This window comes from Anabrus simplex, chromosome 1 (assembly GCF_040414725.1).
Source record: "Anabrus simplex isolate iqAnaSimp1 chromosome 1, ASM4041472v1, whole genome shotgun sequence".
NCBI lineage: Eukaryota > Metazoa > Arthropoda > Insecta > Orthoptera > Tettigoniidae > Anabrus > Anabrus simplex.
This window is the reverse complement of record NC_090265.1, coordinates 550786181-550808593: the sequence shown is the minus strand read 5'-3', so window position 1 is coordinate 550808593 and position 22413 is coordinate 550786181. Positions and strand designations below refer to the sequence as shown.

Sequence of the window (22413 nt, the reverse complement as noted above, 5' to 3'; positions counted from 1 at the left end):
ATCTCTCCACATCGTCAATGTCCCCTTCACTGAAGTTTATCTTCATCCTATCCCGTATGACTTCTACCACCTTAGCAATCAGTTCAAACTTGCCTTCCCCCTCACTTTCTTTCACACCATATACAAATATAGCTTTCTTCATTCTCTCCTGCCTGTACCCCTCTGCTTCTCTCTTCATCATCATCATCATCACCTCCTCTTCCAGATGTTTCACTTTCCTTCTTAATAACTCTATTTCTTTCTCATTGTTGTCCACTCTCCTGTTCGATTCCTCAGTCTTTGTTTCCATCCATTTCTACATGTCTCCTATCTCCTTCCTCTGCCCCTCCATCATGTCCTTTATTTCCTGTACCTTATCCCATTGACACTTTTCCTGTATAACTTCACTCACTACCACCTTAAGTGCTACCAAGTCCTCCATGTTGAATTTTCTGCTGGTATTTGGGCCTGGGTTCAATTCCACCCCCCCCCCCAATTACCAGCAGCACCGCTATCACTGTCGCTACCAGCACCGCTTCCCCCACTCTTACTCCTTCTTTTCTTAACACCCGTCCATTCTTGATCTCCTTCCTCTGGTTCACCTGCCATTTCCCAATCGCGGCCCGGTACTGCCCAATACCGACCATGTTTACGGCACGCACTGCACCACGCGACTTCACTCCTCGGCTGCTCGAGCTAGACTGCGCACGTGTATTTGTTTGTGGCGTTTTTGGGGTTATTTATGTGTTTGCATTAAGTTGACATATGCAAATAGTAGCGTGTGTCATTCCTTTATTTCTCCTGTTAATATGAATGGAACGATGTGTGCTGCGTTTGGCTGCAATAACTATGAATTGCAGAAGGATTCGCGGTCTTTCTTCCATTTCCCTCGTGACAAGAGAATGTAAGTAAATACTGTGTTTACATATATATTCTTTCAGTTACAAAGATATTTTTATAGAAGTCCTACTTCCTAAACTTCTGACCTACGCGACCCATATTTTAACTGGCTTAACATATAATAAGTTTATTTTATTGTATTAGTGCAGCAGTTAACCTTCAGTATCGATGTGTTGTTGTAGGTGTGATCTGTGGGTTTTGATTTAATTCAGGAAAATGCATATGCATATGCATATGTGTGTGGCTGGTTGTGTTCCAAGTTGCCCCATTTGGAATGACGTAATGCTTTGTCAAGCACTGAAGAAAATAAGAGTGATTTAAGTAATGTGATGATGATACAAATTTGCTTTACCCTAATGTAATGGCAAGTATTGCTTATAAGGAAAAATTGAATGTTTTTCGGCTTAATTTATAGATTTTCTTTCTTTTATTAGGCTTAAAGTTAAAAGGAAAATTGTCCAGCTCTTAAATGTAAATTCATTGAATCATGTGTGTAAGGAATGTGCCGATATTTTTATTGACAAGTGTCCTAATATGATGTACAATGCTTTTAAATGAGAGAAAAACAAATCTAGCCGTGAAAGATCAGGCAGGTATGCTGAAGCTGAAAAAGTGGTGCATATATGATAGATCAAGCCCTTTCACAGCAATCCCTTTTACATCTTGATTTTATGTCTAATTTCAGTCTTTAAATAATAACCTGTTAATAACTCTTCATTCATCTATCCATAATTGCTTTAGCAACTTTGAAGTTTATATTTTAGCAACAATTTCTTTGTAGACGTAATTTATGTTTCCATTTCCGTATATCCATTTCCATTGATATTTGAATTTACCGCGAAAGTCAGGCCGCTAGAGCGCTACTTGCGATTTGTCTCCCATTTTAACAAGGCTAAATCCGGAAGTGTCGCGTATTGTCTCTACTGTATTTGCTTTCAGTACTTTTATGCTATTTATCTTAAGTCTATCAAATTATAAAAGCTACCTTAATGGGCAAAATAAAGATAAGCCCATTCAATATCAAGTAGTAGGAGAAGAAGAATAGTGGTTACATAGCAGTAGTATTTTCATTATATTCTCTTTGTATTGTTTATGAATTGGAACCGTGAACGGACCGGAACGTACTGTGATTGACTTCATTTGCTTTGCTTGATTTGTTTTAGAGGTTTTGTAGTGGTTAATGTTCGGCCAAGTAATGATGCGTATTTTTATGTAATTAACGAAGCAATACTGGTTGATTTAAAAAATGGAATTCATCGTTGCTAATGTTGATAACATTAAATTCGACATAGAAATAGCTTTGGAAGAACAGTATGGGGCTTTACCACTACCCTTTGCTGGAATGGACAGTAAGCTTTCTTTAAAAAAATATTAATACGAATATACATTATTTTAAGGTCACGCGGTAATGTTCAACGCATGCTTCACCTATTTTAAAGACGCTTATATTTGATCCGTGCCTTCGTTTTAAGTGGATGCATACATAAATATTATTTTTATTAGACCTATAGACCTATGCATAAACGTTAATTCTTTACTGTTTTACTATCTTTCCAGAATCCATTGCAGCTGTTTGTGAATTTTATCCAAAAGGCACTTGTTTAAAGAGTGCTTCATGTCCTTTCCGTCATGTTCGTGGAGACAGAACTATTGTTTGCAAACACTGGCTTCGTGGATTGTGCAAGAAAGGAGATCAGTGTGAATTTCTGCACGAATATGACATGAGCAAAATGCCGGAGTGTTATTTTTATTCAAGATTCAGTGAGTAATATTTACAACATAATCCAGTTAAAGAGTATATTCTTAATTGCAGGATCATGTGCTTCTGCAATCTCAGTTTGTGTTTGTGGCAGTGGAAAATTAAGTTTACATACACATTTTGTTTATTCAGGTGAATAAACCAACGTATTTTTAACTTTTACAGAGCACGATCAAATATTAACTCTTTATAAGTACTAACTTAGTGGTTTCATCTAAAGACTATGTTTGGTCATGTGTCAATGTCAGTGGTAGAGTTGCTTGGTCCTTGTGTATGCAAGATAGCAGGTTTGATCTTGGCAGAGGTTGGTGGGTTAAAACTATATCCGCAGAATTAGTGCCACAGGTCACCACTTGTATCGATAGCATCTACGGGCAGAATGACTGCCGTTTGTTTACTTCTCGCAAGCGACGTGGTCGGGCGGTACACAAGGCTACCAACCTGTCTTAGTTAGGCTCTAAGAAAAGCACTAATTCAATGTTGGCTAGTGGCGAAAAGGTGAATCATGCCTTTCATTTTGCTGTGCAGACAGTATTCACTGTGGCTGTAGAAAAAAAGCTTGTCAAAGGGAGTGTGGTCCCAAAAGGGCTACGGTTCTCATGGCAGAGATTGGCCTTGATGTGCAAAATCTGGTTACAGCTATTAAATTACCATTTTTCTTGCTGTGCGGACGGTATGCGCCGCGGCCATAGAAAAGAGGCTCTCGAAGGGAGTGTGGCCATGAAGAAGCCACTGTTTTCATGATAGAGATAGGCGTGGATGTGCAAAAATAGGTTACAGCCACTAAAGGGCCTATTTGTCTTGCTGTGTGGACAGTATGTTATTCTACCTTTAGTGGGGCGTGCATGGCATGGCTCGGATGATGTCACACCGATTAAAGAAACAATATGGCGCACCTCAGACGATGTCACAAGTGTTACACAAACAACGTGGTGCGGCTCGGATAACGTCTCATCCAGCTGCACAAGGCTGCCAACCTACAGATATCTTTTAAAAGCTAGGTTAATTTAAAGACAATTGTTGTGGATATGTTGGGTGGGTTTCTAGCAAGCAAAGAGGAAGAATCTCTCCTCTCTGCCGCTTCAGGTATTATAAAACATTACATTTCAAATAATTCCCAACTGCGGTCTGCCTAACTTACGGTAACCCTTTGCAGGTTCTATTTACTTGTACTTCTATTCTGCAGCGGTTATTAACGGAATATAACTTTCATCATTGCTGGGAATGAATTCATAACCCATATTACATTGGCCAATAACTATGCTAGTATCTAATTCAGCATTGGAGAGTGTGCCTCTTCTTCAGCAAAATAAGTCCCACTGTCACTTATGGGATACTACTAATTAGACTCTATCTCACCAAAAGCAACCTAAAAGTAATTGAAAAAACAAAGGCAACATTTCTGAAGAAGACCTTGTGTCCAGAGTAACTTATGAATTAACCAGGGAATCATTTTATATAGAGGATATAAGACTACAGATGTATCTACCATCCACAGCTGCCTATCAAGGCCTGCTAACTGAACTAGAATCTCAGGGGAATGAAATAAGATCCGAATTCTGTGCATCAGAAATCATGATATCTTCTGACTGGAAAGCGCCTGACTACGTTCTCCGACATACGGCAACTCATTTCTCAGTGCATAGCTTTCACTTTGAGCCAGCCTTAGAATGCATATATGAACTTTGTGGAAAGAAATGGTTTAATAGGAGACAGAGGTGTCGTAGTGACTCGTGTAGTGAATAACCTTTTCATTTTCATAGTTTTTTTTTGGATCAATGGCTATTAGCTGGAATAAATCTATTATCTACTTTTTACAGCTAGGTTAAAATTCCAGCATGGTGTGGATCTATTGTAGATAGTGGGTGTCACTGCTGCTGGCCTCTTTTGCTGAATGAATGATGATAAATGAATACACTCGCACAACTGAAGAAAGTAACACTTTCCTGGAAGGATCAGTCATAATTTTAATGACTGCGTTACCCAGCATTCATCATGACATTGAATTGGCATTCACTATTCAAGAGTTTTACCTTTATGACATGCCTACTTGAAAGTTCATTAAAATAGATCATTTGAATTCTGCTGTGAAGGTCGAGTCCTTGGTTGACTTGATTTGGTAGCATTTTATTCTTATGAATTATTATCTGAATATTGTCTTGTTGGAGGAAAGTGTTTATTATGTGATAGAAAAGTTTAAAGGGAAAGTTTACAAGATGGTTTTCAGATCAGCCATCATATTAGAGTTTTGAATGTTGGGGAAGGCAGAAAGAGCACGATCAACAAATGCACACTACAGAAATGGTCTGTGGGTGTTACTCTGACCGACTGCTTGCATAATGAGCATGTATGAGGATCCTTTGCTATCACCGCTATCGGTGAGAAACTGGAGGAGAGAGATCTCTGTTGATGCAGGCATGTCGTGCAACATGATGAAGATCATAATGTACAGAAAACTCTTAATATAGTAGAACCAAAGAGAGGCCGAAGACCCCCAAGAATAATCCCACTTTTGTGCGCGCCCTGGTATGTTGATTTTTGCGGTGATCGTGTTAAACAACGCAGCACTGGACGCTGGGCTTGTAGCTGTTCATGGTCGGCCGGATCTTTCCTAGTGCACGTCATGCACTATTCTGTCAGCTTCAAACTTATCACGAATACAGGTAATTGTACGACATGTTGGTGGAGGTGTTCCAAACTCTTCCTGCCACTGCCTTTGTACCTCTTGAGTGTTCACGTACTTCCAGTACCACTTCAGCACAGCTTTGTGTTCAGCAAGTGACAACCTTACCGCAGGCATTGTTGCTACTCGACTGTCGTCCGCTGTTCTGGCCACCGCCACTCGCGCGTGTGCAGCGAATTGCCAGTGTCGCCTATACCCATGACAAATGTAATGGTTACATTATACTTGCGCATGAGATTAGTAAGTCCTTTTGTTTCAAAATTATTGAATAACAAACAGTAAACACATTTTTTTAGAACTACGCTGTATATATATTTTACAATTTGCTATGTCATACTGACACAGGTAGGTCTTAGGGTGACTGCGGGTTAGGAAAGGGCTAGGTTTGGGAAGGAAGCGACTATAGCCTTAATTAAGGTACAACCCCAGCATTAGCCTGGTGTGAAAATGGGATACCATGGAAAACCATTTTCAGGGCTGCCAGCAGCCATTATCTCCCGAATGCAAACTGATAGCTACTTGGCGCAAACTGTGTAGCCCTTGCTTGGTAAGTGTCATTCATATTATACCAATTACTTCATAAGACAACTGAAACAGACTGCTATGCCTTCTCTTAAATTAGATATACCCATTGAAAAGACAGCAAACAAAAGATCCTACCAGTCATCTCTTAGAACACACGTCAGTAACCCAAGAACAATAATAATAATAATAATAATAATGCTACCTGCTTTACGTCCCACTAACTACTTTTACGGTTTTCGGAGACGCCGAGGTGCCTGAATTTTGTCCCGCAGGAGATCTTTTTACGTGCCAGTAAATCTACCGACATGAGACTGACATATTTGAGCACCTTCAAATATCATCAGACTGAGCCAGGATTGAACCTGCCAAGCTGGGACCAGAAGGCCAGCGCCTCAACCATTTGAGCCACTCAGCCCGGCAACCCGAGAAGAGTGTGATTATCATCAAGCTATAACAGAGGAAAATGTAACTAATGTTTTCAGGAGGGAAAATGGATACTTATGTCAACTTGTTTTAAAGCTGGAGAAAAAAAATCCGACCTGCGATAAGAGAGAAACCAACAGACTAAGTAGGGAAACTCTTAAAATAAAATGTAAAAGAACTGATGAAACCGGCGTTTAAAAGAGTTAAGAAAAACCATAGCACAGTTTTAACCAAAAATGAAATAAACATTCTTCTGTGTGAGGAGAAGAAAGTTTTGTGGATAAATAATGAAATATCTGTAGCATTTTCCCTGAGGTGCATCATTGGTCATAATTAACATTCCTTTGTCAGGGCTGTCTACACTGAAAAGTGGACATAGTGTACCAGTCTCCATATGTTATATGACTTAGGTCGGTATTCATAGTCTCATTAAGAGTGCTTATGTTCAAGTTTAACTTTTAGATAAGGTTCAATAACAGAATATCGGATATCTAGTTGATGTACACGAACTGAGACGAGAACTCTATGCTCTGTTCTTCTTCTTCTTCTTCAAAATTTTGAGGGATCCTGTGGTTGGTGAAATCAAGAGGAGAGATTCTGGCAAATGCTCATTTATACGAAGAAGAATGCCGGGTTTAGTTGGTTGAGGCGCTATCCTTCTGACCCCAAATTCACATGTTTGATCCTGGCTCAGTCTGGTGGTATTTGAAGGTGCTCAAATATGTCAACCTCTTGACAAGAAGTCAGGATAGTTGTGTAGCATGTTTTGTTTTGGTATAAACATTTCAAGACAAGATATACATTGTTGCCATTGATGCTTTCACAGCCCATACTTATAGGCATGATATAGACTTTTGGGCTTATGCCGTGTCAAAAAAATAAGGTGAAATTCTTTACGTTTCGTAGAGAACTTTGCTCTGCATCATCAGAAGAAAATCTCGACTGTCCATGAGAAAGGCTTCTAAAACAATGACGTTTGGATTTAGACATTACCCAATAGAAGTGCAAATGGTACGTTCATTCGTCACCAGATGGCTCCCCAGATGTTGTACAGCGCTAGCGTTCGAAGCGGAAGCTGACGGATCCGTCTGACAGGGTCATATAACATAACAGGTGTATGCACATATGAAGGTATGACATGGACACAAGCCTGGAAGGAAACATCTGGCGATGAGGAACATACGAATTTGGAAAACACCAAAACGAAATAACAATAGTGAAGGGACATGGAAGGGAACAGCCTGCATGAATCCTTAATGGCTGGCAACCAGGTATTACTTAATTGATAGCCAGTAATACCTGGTTGCCAGCCATTAAGGATTTACATAGGTAGTTACTTTCCCTGTCCCTTCACTATTGTTATTTTGTTTTGGTGTTTTCCAAATTCGTACATTCCTCATCGCCAGATGTTTCATTCCAGGCTTGTGTCAATGTCATACCTTCATATGTGCATACACCTGTTATGTTGTGTGACCCTCTCAGACTGATTCTGATGATTCCGTCAGCTTCCACTTCGAACGCTAGCGCAGTACCGCGTCCAGCGAGCCATCTGGTCATGAATGAATGAATGTACTCTTTCTATTGGATAACGTGTAAATTCAAATCTCACTTTTTTTAGAAGCCTTTCTTGTGGACAGTCCAAGATTTTCTTTTGATGACGCAGAGCAAATATCTCTGCGAAACGTAAAGAATTTCATCTTATTTTCTTGACATGATATAAGCCCAAAAGCCTATATCATGTCTATAAGATGTACATTTTTTTATTTTATTCAAGAAAGCAACCTAAGTTGGTAGTTTTCAAGCACATTTTTCTGGAAGTAAAGTGCTTTAAATTTTGTTCATAGTAATATGAAATATGCATTAAGTTACATGCAAGTAAACAATACTTTAAAAGCATAATTACCGGGCGAGTTGGCCGTGCGCATAGAGGCGCGCGGCTGAGAGCTTGCATCCGGGAGATAGTAGGTTCAAATCCCACTATCGGCAGCCCTGAAAATGGTTTTCCGTGGTTTCCCATTTTCACGCCAGGCAAATGCTGGGGCTGTACCTTAATTAAGGCCACGGCCGCTTCCTTCCAACTCCTAGGCCTTTCCTATCCCATCGTCGTCATAAGACCTATCTGTGTCGGTGCAATGTAAAACTCTTAGCAAAAAAAAAAAAAAAAAAGCATAATTTGTATAACCCAAAATTAAACATTTTCCGTCTTACTAAGAAACGGTTTATAACTTTTATACAAGGTTTATACACAGTTTACGCGAAATTCGTTACTAATAAACCGTGTATAAGCCTCCTATGTATACATCTGTTATAGTTATTCACTGAATTGCTTATACAGTCCAGGACCCTTGTATAAGCGTTGTATAGCAGCGTGTAGCGGAAAAAAAAAGAAACGAGTGAGCAGTTTATTTTCGTGGTATTTATTGTCGACAGTAATATAATCGTTGTAATATATTCGACATATCCATTTAACATTGAACACACGTTGAAAGAATGACGATAACGTTGATGATCTTCACGATATTTTAAACATAGAAGACATACGGTACCGTACACCATTCGGAGGTTATGGAAGCTAGACATCTTCGTCAAGTAAAAAACTTTAAAGAGACGGAATGACAATGAATAACTATAAAATAAATGATGGTTGGGCGTATTTTTGTGTAAAAATGTGTTACAGCTTAATAGACCTTTGATATTGCGAGTTTATTATACACTATCTGCCTCTACAAAGATCTTTCTTAATTGAGTAGGTACCTACCGTATACAATGGGACATATTCCTCGAGATAAAAAGTGGCATAACTTGAAAACCATACGTAATATGATTTCCATACTTTGTAGTTGAATACGTAGAAATGTGATGTATAAATGCCTAATAGAAACTTTTTTGATCTAACCTTTCGTTTAGCTACAAAACAGGTTTTCCTTTCTCCTGAAAAGTAAGGATTTTGGAATGTGTACCCTTTTCAACTCGCCGATTCAATTACAATTGCTCACGTTTTCCGAACTACCCCAGTTAGGAGCTTTTGATATTTTCTTAAGCTTTTCCATTTCTTTTTTAGCGTCCATTACACAAGCAAGCTGAAGAAATGTTGATATCAATATAAGTCAATTTCCAGCTGTCTCACGGAATGACAATGAATAACTATAAAAGAAATTGTGGTTGGGCGTATGTTTGTGTATTAAGGTGTTACTGCTTAATAGACTTTAAATTGCGAGTTTATTATACATTATCTGCCTCTACAAAGATCTTAGATCTTTCTCAAATTGAGTATAAAAAGGGACATATTCCTTGACATAAAAAATGGTATAACTTGAAAACCGTACGTAACATGATTTCCATACTTTGTAGTTGAATACGTAGAAATGTGATGTATAAATGCCTAATAGAAACTTTTTTGATATAACCTTTCGTTTAGCTACAAAACAGGTTTTCCTTTCTCCTGAAAAGTAAGGATTTTGGAATGTGTACCCTTTTCAACCCGCCGATTCAATTACAATTGCTTACGTTTTCCATACTATCCCAGTTAGGAGCTATTGATCTTTTCTTAGGCCATTCCATTTCTTTTTTTGGCGTTCATTACACAAGCAAGTTGAAGAAATGTTGATATCAGTATAAGCGAATTTCCAGCTGTCTCACTTAGTGTTGCCACTGCCTTTTCGATATGCCGTGCTACTGTGCGACTTTTTGGAAAGTTTTGCTCGTAGATAACCAGCAGAAGCGATCATAAAGGCGGTGAACGTGCGAAATACGTCAGTGAACTGCAGGAAGAGATTCCTACTCCTTGGAACGAGTGTATACGTGCTGTGTAGTAATCGTTGCCTACGTTATAATACAAGGCCTGGAAATAGAGCCCGTAAAACGCTATGAAAGTGGTTACACTGAAGTTCAATGCCGGGCCGCTAGGATCGCTATTTTGCCCCCTGTCTACCAGGCTCGCACCTTTAAACGTGTTCATTAACTGAGTTGGTTGTGAATGCATTATGTATTTGTCTGATGCTAAGCATTCGCAGTTCCAGTCATGGTTTATTCACGAAAAATTAAAGGTAGTGGAATTTCGTTTCACAAGTTTCCAGCGAATGTTCAATGTTCGAAACATTATACAGAGGAAGTATTACGCATGAGATACGACTTCAGGCTGATCAAAGTAGGCCTCTGTTCCCAAGTTTTGATCCGAGTTACGGCATAAGAATCGGGCGATCCCAAAATTTGTCACTGGACTTTTTTTAAACTATGCTACCGTGACCGACAATCATTTGAGAGGTATCTTCAAACTCAGAAATCTTAAATTAGGAAACCAACGAGGAAGATAACTTGCCCAACAAATTTCACGAAAATGAATGTAGCAAGAGTTAAAAATATTGTATTTTCCCCTGAAACAATCTCTGGTTTGAAAAGTATGGAGGTGGTTTTGTCCCGGAAGCATAAAATACAGTTTAAAATAAGCCATTTGTTTTATGGAGCATTTTATTAAATTGTTCAATGCGCATAACGTCTGCAACACCTCACATGGGACATATTCAGGAACGAGAACAAACGAGCACCTTTTAACCGGGCGAGTTGGTCGTATGGTTAGGAGCTCGCGGCTGTGAGCTTGCATCCGGGAGATAGTGGGTTCGAATCCCACTGTCGGCAGCCCTGAAGATGGTTTTCCGTGGTTTCCCATTTTGACACCAGGCAAATGCTGGGGCTGTACCTTAATTAAGGCCATAGCCGCTTCCTTCCAACTCCTAGGCCTGTCCTATCCCATCGTCGCCATAATACCTATCTGTGTCGGTGCGATGTAAAGTCACTAGCAAAAAAAAAAAAAAAAAAAAAAAAAAGCATCTTTTAGTACTGAAGATGAACTCCTCAGTTGGTTAATTCATGATTTCCTGTCATATATTAAGAAACTTAAAATGCATTCAGAGAAAGTAAAAAGGAATCATGAGAGAAATGTATCAGGCATAGATCTTGACTACCCCGCCCACTGTGGCCTGCGTAAAATACCTCGTAAGTATACATTTTGCATTATGCATTGACGAGAAACCTAACGAGCTATGACATCGAGCTTTTCTTCAGCTACCTAAGACGCCAAGCGGAATACAATGACATTATGGTTCGTGTGACAAAAGAAAAAAACAGACTGTAGGCCTAAAGGCTGTTTAGAACATATCTGTTCTCCAGCTACTCAAAGTCCAACATTGTGTCTTATTCGGTTTCAAGATCGAGGAGCCCTCAGATACCGAAAATCATCGTCTGTGGCACTTCTGCAGTGAACGATGGAATTTGTCACTTCCGCTATGCAGTACTTGTCCCGAAGGGAGTTACTAAAAGGTGTACGTTTATTTTGTCGAAAGATATGTTCAACAGTGAAATTAAGTGTGGAAAGTGTAAAGGCGACAAACCACCTCTTTTTCTACTATGAAAATTTCTGAGACCTCTGTTAGACATCATTACAACATTGCTTTGAGCCAGTCAAGTAGAAGAGAAAGTTTTGAAACTTGATAAGAAGCCCCTCAGAAGAAAAGTTTTGAAACTTCAATAATAATAATAATGTTATTAGCTTTACGTCCCACTAACTACTTTTACGGTTTTCGGAGACGCCGAGGTGCCGGAATTTAGTCCCGCAGGAGTTCTTTTACGTGCCAGTAAATCTACCGACACGAGGCTGACGTATTTGAGCACCTCCAAATACCACCGGACTGAGCCAGGATCGAACCTGCCAAGTTGGGGTCAGAAAGCCAGCGTCTCAACCGTCTGAGCCACTCAGCCCGGCTGAAACTTCAATGACATATCCAAACCAATGCAGCACCGCTCTATAAATAAAGTACTGTCAATACTCGCAAACACATTCAGTTCTTTTTATTTAGGACATACTTTATTTATTGACATATACGGCCATGCGAATACAAGGGGGCAAGACCGCGATCCTAGCGGCTGAATGGTGAACTAGGACGCAACCCGTTTCCACGAGTGCATTTCAAGGCCTTGTATTATAGCGTAGGCAACGGTAGTAATACAATGCGTATACCTCGTTTATTAGTAAGAAAAATGTAAAACGCTTATACAGGGTTTATTCACTGTATAACTAAACAAGAGTTAAACAACGGTATAAGGACTTTTTATTAGTAAGACCCTTTATGTTTGTTGGTATTTTTCTCAGAAACTATAGAAAAATGACTCAGGCCCCCTTCTGAAATAAGCTGTTCAAGAAGAAGCTTGGTCTCATAATCTGAGGTGATAAATTATGTATAATACGAACTGAGTTAGTTAAATTTAAGAACAAAAAAAGTTGGTTTCTAAAACATTGGCTCGCTTATTGTAAAATCTCTCTAAAGTAAAATAAGGTTAAAAGAAAAGGTTCCTTCAGTTAATGTGTGCTATTTCATTTCTCATAATGTGGCTGAACACCTTAATGATTTCAAAATTGAAAATGTTTCTGGAGAAGAAGAAGTTCATGAAGATGGACGTATCGGAGAAAGAGGGCAGCAAAGAAGAGGGGAGATGGTTTGAATTATATGATGCTTCCAAAATTAAGTTTGTACTGGGAAACTTTGAATGGATGACACTTTCATAAAGAAGCACACTTTATCAGGAGGTGTTGAAATGTACGTAGCTTAAGAAAATAATTATAATCCAGTAGTATAAGAGTGTCAAAATACGGAGTCATTAATGAATATGTTTTACTGGCGAGAACTAGTGTTGACACTGCACTATGTCTTCTAGTGTGGGCTAGAACAAATTCATTACTCTGATTGACTTGTCTCAGTCTCATCCTTGGCTTTGACAATATGAATGTAACTGAGGTATGTGCGATGCCATTCCTTATGCAGTTAGTTCCAGTTATGAATGGTGTGAAAATGTCACTCATAGAGTCCATTGGTGTGTGCATTTCAGTGGGCTTGGCAGACTGATATATAACGGCAACTTCCAGTTTGTTTAAGAAGTCAACCAGAAACTACCTCACTCTTCAGTTTCATTGTGCGCCTCTGCAGTGATGCCTAGGCAATCTATGACAGCTGTTGGTGGGACTGCAGAGGATCCAAACGGCCTTCGGACTGAGTTTTCAATAAATAAATAAATAAATAAACAAACATTAATACGTACCTACAGTATATTACCTGAATGTTGTGAATAACGACAGTCTTTGTGATGCTCATTCACTATTCTAAACAAGAGATATGCCATAATAATTCAGTTTTCTTCTTGAATGTGTTGTATGGTTCACACCTATATATATATTAAAATGCACTGGATCATTAGCCCAATGTCCCTTTGTTGCATCCTCCTCAACAGTTTTTCTTCTTTAAGTATACTACTATTCTTTCAGAAGAGCATATCTTTCCACAGCGTGAAAAGAGACATATAGTGGTTTTTTTCTTTTTTTTTTTTTTTTTTCTTTCTTTTCATTAGGGCTTGCTCTTTATATCTTAGCAGAATTCAGACTCACCACTGAAGTCAGTGTTCTACCACCCACCAGAGCATCTGATGAAAGGAGAGAATATACTTGTTTTACTGTTGGGTTTGTTTCTTCTTGCATTAGGCAAAACCGTTGTTTTTTTTGTTTTTTCCGTGTCGTTTACATTGTTCTGTTTATTGCCTGTTCTGTTTAGATCTGTTTTGCGTTTCCTCATATTCTTCGTGTTAAAATTTTGTTTGTTAATTTTGATTCATTTATATCAGATCCAAATTTAATTTTGTACTTTTAAATTACCTTATTTGAGGTGATTGCCTTTTTGGTCTCACTTCCTTTAAATGTGATTTTTCTAAGACTATGGGGATATTCTTTCAGATTTTTGTATAACCTCACTTTCTTTTGCTGAACTGCTCACTGCGATGTTTGAAACTTTAATGGAATCTTATATTCTTTCATTATGTTACCTCCAAACTGTATTAGTGGTTTGTATTCACCTGTGTGAGCTGCAACGTAGAGAAAAGTGGAGTAAAATCCCACTGCATAACATTGAAAAGTCTCTGCATACATGAACATTTTTAATATGCAAAATGGAGATGTTGCTCTTTCATCTGAGTAGACTCCTTTCTGCTTCAGAGTATTTTCTCCTGAGATTTTGCTCAGTTTTATTGATATCACCTATTGATGGTGGTAATTTTCTGAACTACATGGAAACTAAAGATCCTTAATATTGCTCTATAAAAGACATGACTCAGGGTCTTTTCTGCATTAAAATTTTAATAGAACTAAAAACTGGTATTAAATACAAACCCATAAAAAAGTGCCCAATGTCCCTTTGTGAACTAAGCTGTTCATCATGTTCTTACAGATATATTAGGTCAGGCGTCTGATTCTCGTTTCCAATTTTGCGAGTTTGATCCCGGCTGTGGTAGTCCGTATTTAAAGGGCAGTCAAAAATCTTGGCATTGTATGTCATCATTGTTGGCATATTAACCATCTGTGGTGGAGCACTCGGCGTTATCTGACAAAATTAAATTAACTCACCCATAGAAATTGTCCAGTAGAATTCATCCTCTATTACTAGAGAGCAAGATAATAGGAATGCCAAAATGGGCATAATGCGTAGACAGCACTACTTCAGAATGGCTCCAGCTGAATAGCTGAGGCCATACAATTATTGTTATTACTACAATAAATATGAGTAGGCTTACCTTGAAAGGTTATGGACTTCTGAAAATAGCTGGCTGTAATAATATCCTAGAATCATTACATAGTTTACATCATGAAATATTACTGCAGCAGCAGCAATGTGTTTGATACTACTTCAGCTTGTATTGATCATAAAAGGTTCAGGAAACTTGCCTTGAAAAGACAGTTCCTTAATTTGGCAACAAATCTACAGAGTCTGGTCTCACACAGTTAAGAAGTCCAAAATATCACCCAACCATGGTGGGATTCGATCCTGTAAACTTCAATACAGGAGGTGGGCATTTCTCAGCCGACCATTGAGCTTACTGCTGTTGTATGAGAACAGATCGTATACAGTATGTTGTGCTTCTGCAAGTTACCTCGCTGTGGGTGGAGGCAGTAGAATAACATCCATGCTATCCCTTGCTTGTAAGAGGTGACTGAAAGGGTTCCCAGGGGCTCTTATATTTGGAGCATGGATTGGCGACCACAGAGCCCTTAGCTGAGCCCAGGCATTGCTTCCACTTACTTGCACAGATTCCTCGTGTTCATTTTTCCTATCTGACCTGCCTTGGTCAACTCTTCTTCTTTTCCGACCTCCGATGGTATTAGAGCATTTGAGGCCTAGGGTGTCTTTCATTTTCATGCTCTTTGTGACCCTTGTCTTTCTTTGGTTGATACCTTCATTTTTCAAAGTGCCTGATATCTTCTATTGTACTCTTTGATTAGTGTTAATAAGAGGATGGTTGCCCAGTTGTACTTCTTCTTGAAATAATAATCACCACCACCACTTCTGCAAGTTACAAGATCTTGGAAGTAACAGATCAGTCTGTCTAATGAAGAGGTTTATTGTCTCATTTTGTGTCGTTAATGTTTGTAATGAATGCAATAGCTGAGCACTGTTGCAGATGCATGTCACAACAAGGAGTGTCCCTTTCTACACATCGATCCGGAGAGCAAGATAAAGGATTGCCCTTGGTATGATCGTGGTTTCTGCAGACACGGTCCCAACTGTCGACATCGCCATGTGAGACGGGTACTCTGCATGAATTATGTTGCTGGACTTTGTATTGATGGACCCGACTGCAAGTTTATGCAGTAAGTGTGTCTAATCTTGTACTGTTATTGTTTATTTCATTTTCTACATTCATTAATGTATCAAATGCTGTCATTATTGAGAAACGGGAAGTATTTTCCTTCTCAAAGGAAGGATATTGGGTGCTCAAATTTTCTCTCTTTTTATCTCAGTCCTGAATGTCCTAATTCTCTCTTCTATTGGTATTGTATTGACAGTATGACTAGTAGGAAGACATAATTTAATTGCATATAAGGTAAAACAACAAAATATACATTCATTTGTGAGATATAAACAGGGTGATTCGAAACAGCAACAATGCAACGGCAAATTGATCACTTTTCAAGAGCAAACACATGTTTGTAAATGCATGGTTTTGGGGCTGCGCAGCATAACATTTTGGCATTACGTCAGATACCCAAGGATGTTCTAAATGTTAACAAGAAACCTCCACCAGTCTAACAAGAGCATCCTATCATGCACTAAATTACAAAAAGGGGTTCAAATTGTCAACCTCCTACTTGAGTACAATGCCTACTTGTACTGTGTAGTATTTGACAACATGTGCCGATCACTGCATTGCTGATGTAGGCTCTGTAATCAAGTAGGAGGTTGACATTTCAAACTCCTCTTGTAATTTAATGCATGGTATAAAGCTGTCATTGGGTTTTTATTTGTTTTTTGCTAGTGGTTTAACGTTGCACTAGCACATCAAAGGTTTTTGGCGACGCAAGTATAAGAATGGACTAGGATTTGGAAGGAGGTGGCTATGGCAATTATTATGCTACAGTCCCAGCATTTTTTCAGATATGTAAATGGGAAACCACAGAAAACCATCTTCAGCCCTGCTCATGGTGGAACTTGAACCCACCATGTCCCAAGTGCAAGCCCACAACTACAGGATTCTAACCACACAGCCAACTTGCTCGGATTATTGCGTTGATGGAGATTTCTTGCCAAAATGTTGAACTCACTCCGTTACCCACATCTGAGGCATTACCAAACTCTGACATCTCACACTGCCAAAACCATGAATTTCCTCTTAAAAAATGATTAGTTTGCCATCTTGCACATCATACTAAGCATTGTTGGTATTGATTTGAATCACCCAGTATATCTGTATATATAAAATAAGAGTTTTGTCTGTAAATTGCTCAGAATTTGAAAAGAATGGCATTTCTGTATTGGTCATGTCCACAGTAACAAGAAAATGCACTTTTTACTTTTCCGTAATTTCTGTATGTATGTATACGCATCACTAGAAAACAGCTAAATAGAATTTAATGAAAATCAGTATGCAAAGTCGGGGAATAAGTCGCTACAATTTAGGCCATAAATAATTTTATTCACGCTGATTTAAATGGTAGTTTAGTGGGAGGCCTAAAATTTAATTCTCAAATATTTATATTATTAGCAGTCGTATCGATAAATACTACATAACCAAAGTTATGTAAAATTAAATTTCCGACCATTTATGTCTTATACATTTTTACTGTACTGGCTATGATAACACAGATATTCATGAATTTTTATTTTTGTTGCTAAGTCCATATCAATGCCCAGCCACGAGAACATAGGTAAACAGAATTTAATGAAAATCAGTATATAGAGTCAGGGAATAAGAAACTACAGTCTAAACTATAAACAATTGTCTTCACCCTGGATGAAGTTGTAGTTTAGGGGAAGGCGCCTAAAATGTAATTTTTAAATATCTGTGTCATTGGTCCTATCGGAAAGTACTACATAACAAAAGTTATAGAGAATACAATTTCCGGTCATTTATGTTTTATTCAGTTTCAGCGTACCGACTATGATAAGAGTATTTCAGAGTCGGAAGAAAACTAAATGTGAAGGCCTACAATATCGAAAGCGCATAACATTGCTCAACAATAACATTAAATTGACCATTGTTTGTTGTGATGTTCTTTGTATCTTATGCTGCCTCTCAACTCCGATCGAGAGATCACTGCTGCGTACCGAGTATAACAGCCTGACTGAATATTGGCGGGAAATAGCCAGGGAGTTAGAAAACTTTATTATTTAGCATGCTGTTCCTCTGGTTCATACATTTTCTGATACAGCTGGTATGTAACACACAGTGGTACATTATAGTATTCTAGCTACTCGATCCCTACTCTGACGCGCTGTTTTGAATGAGCAGTGGGGATACTTAAGGCAGAGGCCCACTTAGTCGAGTAGTAGTAGTAGTAGTAGTAGTAGTAGTAGTAGTAGTAGTAGTAGTGGTAGTAGTATGGCATGGTCTAGAATAACAATTAGGGCTATTCCAAATTATAGCACCACAATTCAGTAAATAACTCAAAATTCAACCCTGAAAAAAGTATTTTATTAACAAAAGCTTCTTCCTGTTCGTTTTTATTAAATTCTACATTCATTTTATTCCAAATTAGCAGTGAAGAGGCGGTTTCTCCTCTGGCTTGGAGGAAAAATTTGCCTCCAAGTCAGATAGATTTTTCTGCCGCCAGTGTAGTGAATTGATACTTTCCGACTCATCGGTACTCCTAGGAAATAGATTAGAAAAAGGGCATAGTTTTTGCCCTGGGAGTCGCCACTATTCGACGCCCTCCCCACCGGAGAGGGACGAAGAGTGTTCACGGTTCACGGCAGTCTGCGCTTTGGGCATTCCAGCTCTGGAACTTTGGACAGTTAGATCGGCAGCGTAGTCCTGTTCGTTAAGTGAGAAAATGTGTGGTTTTCCATTTGATCGAGTATTTCATATGAAAGCATTGCTTTTATCGCGCCATTCCTACTGACGTCATTGTAATGTATGTTCATTCCAGTTGGGAAAACCACTAAGACAGTCTTTCTGAGGATGTAAAAAGGCAGGTGGAGAGTGAGTGTCTACCATTATAATGAAAGCTCCCTAACCTGATTGTGACTGATGGTATGCAAGCAGGTCTACCATTACAGTGAAAATTCCCTAACTCAGTCTTCATAATATGAGGAAAGATGTTTGGTGACTTCCCCGTCGCGTTTGTAGGGTAACGCTAAGAGCTATGCAATTTCATACAATCTTGCTCACAACGTCTACGCTACCTAACCTAGAATTCTGTATACAATGTAGAATTCCGTAGCGAAGCACGGGTACATCAGTTATTAGTAAATAGATGGCGTGTAATGACTTACTGTATAAGAACATTTGGATGTAGTATGCGCAAAAGAAAGACATGGGTCAAAATTTTTTGGCTGCAGTCTTTGTCATGTTTTGTTCCTGTTAGCTTAATTAGTAATATTCGCTGCACTGTTGTTTCACAAGCTGTACAGGCATACTGCAATTACACAGTGGCCACTTGAATTCATAGTAAAATTTACACGTGCTTGAAAAGCAAAGTATTAGGAAGAGCATTTGGTTCTGAAAATGACTGTCTAATACCCATATGATTCAAGCTTGAATATGTATTAGTTTTCAGTCAGATTTATGTTGTAGTTTTGAATGGAAGAAGTAATTTTCATTTTTGTGATATTTTCTGATAATTATCTGTGAACATTTTAATATTATTTATTTATTTATTTATTCTACAATCTTCCTTGGTTGTGGCATCATACACAACCATTAACCCAGCTCAAGGGAGATGGGGTCGCCTTCCCTATCCTTCACTTGAGTAATTCTTGTCTGGCGCATCCACGTTGCGGGGGTGGATATCCTCCACATCAATAGGCCGGTGTGAAGGAGAGCTAAGTTCATTCAGAGACCTAGTCTCCCGGGGTATAACATGGAACCCGTGCCCAGGGTTACAGGTGAAGACCTAAACAGCATCTTAGGCAGAGAAGGCTTGATGATGATGATGATGATGCTTGTTGTTTTAAGGGGCCTAACATCGAAGGTCATTGGCCCAGGCAGAAAAGGAGACCTTCAGAATAGCGAAGATGGTGAATGAGACAACCCATCCTCTCTGGGGAAAGTTAGAAGAGGAAACCACTGCCTTGTGAAGAAGAGAGGATCTTCAAAGGCTAAGGGAGTAAACCCCGAAAGAAAATTCTCAGATGCGTTAGGCTTAGCAGGTCAGCAGATGAGTAAATTTGTACTTGCTTTCAACTATAATACAAGCCTCGGGTGGAAGTTTAAAAAATGGAATTGACAAGTCTCTGGCTATAGTTGCACAGTATGATGGTAATGCTGATGTTCATGCAAGTGTTAGATCAGAAAACAAAACCTGATTTGGAACAAATATTTTAACAATGAATGGGAAGGAAAATGAATTGATTGACCTAATAGCGAGACGAAAACTCGATATCCTGAGATTAAGTGAAGTAAAATGGAAAGCGAAAGGAATGAAGAAATTAAGAAAGTTGTACACCTTGTACTGGATGGGTAATAGTAAAGAGAAAAGAAATGGAGTGGGATTTATTATGAATCAGAATGTTGAAGCAGTAGCTGAAGTCGAGTATGTAAATGAAAGAATTATAATAATGCACATACATGTAAACAAGGAACTATTGAAGATAGTACAGGTGTATGCTCTGCAGACAGGATGTAGCGTGGAAGAAAAAGATGATTTCCTCAATGAACTGGAAACACATATTGTTGGAGATGGGATCATGATAATGGGGGATCTGAATGCCCATGTGGGAACTGATAGAATGGGATTATGAGAATGTTCTGGGGCCACATGGGTATGGCAATAGAAATGAAGATGGAGAGAAAGTGTTGGACTTTTGTATCAGAAATAACCTGATAATAAAGAACACATGGTTTATGAAGAGGAATAGCTATAAGATCAGCCGATATAATAGGGATGGGCAGTATGCAACACTCATAAATTTTATAACAACAGACTGAGAATGGAGAAGATACATCATGAATACGAAGATAATCCCCAGTGGAAGTATGGAAGGTGATCATAGATTATTAATTATGGAATTAAAACAAGTAAAAATCCCTAAAATTGTACTGAAGAAGAAACCAAAGATCAGGATTTGGGAATCGGAGGAGGAGGATAAAAGAATGACATTCCAAGATTGGATAAAAAGGAAGTTGCCTAACATGGAAATACAAAGTGAAGAAGAGTGGGACAATTTAAGACAGACATTTGTGGAAGCAGCAATTGAGGTGTGCAGGAAAACAAAGGTTAAGGGGAAAGAGACACGGTGGTGAACAGACAAAATAAAAAAAGAAAGGCACAAGGTGAAGAAAGAAATGGATAAGGAAAAGCAAAAAGCATATCAGAGGGATGAGAATAAGATAGAAAGGTTACATGTGGAATACAAAAGATTGAAACTACAAGTATCTAGGAAGAAAAGGAGAAATGTTGGGGAGAGTTTATGAACAAAATTGAGCAAGATAGTTGAGGAAATCTGAAACTATTCTACAGAGTAATAAAATTGAAAAGAATGAAAGAAAAAAAAAAATCAAGGCATTAGAGAGAGAAGATGGATTCATAGTACATTTCAGAAAGTAATGGCAAAATATTTTGAAAAACTTTATAATGAGGATGACTGCTATGAGGAAGAAGGATATAAGAAAATGGAAATAATAGATAGAGAGAAAGAAGAGAACCCGATAACATGGTTTGAACTTGAAAGGGCAGTGAAAGCAATGACCAAAGGTAAAGCAAGTGAAAAAGACGACTTCAATGTTGATAAGATTAAGGAAGCAGTGGACTACATTGGCTATACCGAGCCCTCAATGCCATATGGAAGTATGAAAGGATTCCTGAAGATTGGCAGCAAGGAAGCATTGTACCATTGTTCTGAAAAGGAACTAGGAAGAAATGTGAAAATTATAGAGGTATAACCCTATTATCACATGGGCTAAAAATAATGAAGAAAGTCATAGACAAAAGACTGAGGGATGTAATAGAAACACAGTTAGAAGAAGAACAATATGGCTTTAGACCGAATAGATCAACAATAGACTTGATATTTACAGTGCAAACAATAATGGAAAAAAATATCTGGAAAGGAACAAGGAAATCATCTTAGTGTTTTTGGATTTGGAAAAAGCTTATGATACAATTAAGAGAAAACGTGTGGGAATGCATATGAAGAAGGAATGTACCAAAATCATACCTTATCAAGATAAAAATTTTGTATAATGAGAGTAAAAGCAGTGTACAAGTAGGGAGTGGTGACTCTGAAACATTTTATACCAAAAAAAATGTTTCAATCAAGGAAGTGCACTGTCACCATTATTGTTTATTATATTGATGAAATCATAAGATGTGTAAAACAGAGTATCAATAGTGATGAAGAGAATGCTTTGGTATTTGCAGATGATGTGGTGATTTGGGGAAAGGGAGAAAAGGAAGTACAAAAGAGACTGGACATTTGGAATGAAAATCTGAAGGCGTTTGGATTGGTAATTACAGTAGTAAAAAGAAAATTATAGTCATGTACTGTGGAAAAGAGAAAAAGAGAAGCCAAGTGAACATAGATGGAGAATGGTTAGAGAATGTAGAACAGTTTACATATCTGGGTAGCATTATTAATGGAAGTAATGAAATCAACCCAGATATTAATAACAGACT

At 38.4% G+C, this 22413-nt stretch overlaps 1 protein-coding gene across 1 annotated transcript in view; it reads left to right on the top strand.

The window, feature by feature from the left end:
- Window positions 1-1961: 1961 nt before the first annotated feature.
- Clp (Cleavage and polyadenylation specificity factor subunit 4) overlaps window positions 1962-22413 on the top strand; it is an 87713-nt gene continuing 67261 nt past the window's right edge. Inside the window, exons 1-3 of the mRNA XM_067144841.2 lie at window positions 1962-2228; window positions 2437-2640; window positions 15762-15951. Coding sequence (XP_067000942.1) covers window positions 2126-2228; window positions 2437-2640; window positions 15762-15951 — 497 coding nt within the window. The 5' untranslated portion in view covers window positions 1962-2125. The remainder of the gene's footprint in view (window positions 2229-2436; window positions 2641-15761; window positions 15952-22413) is intronic.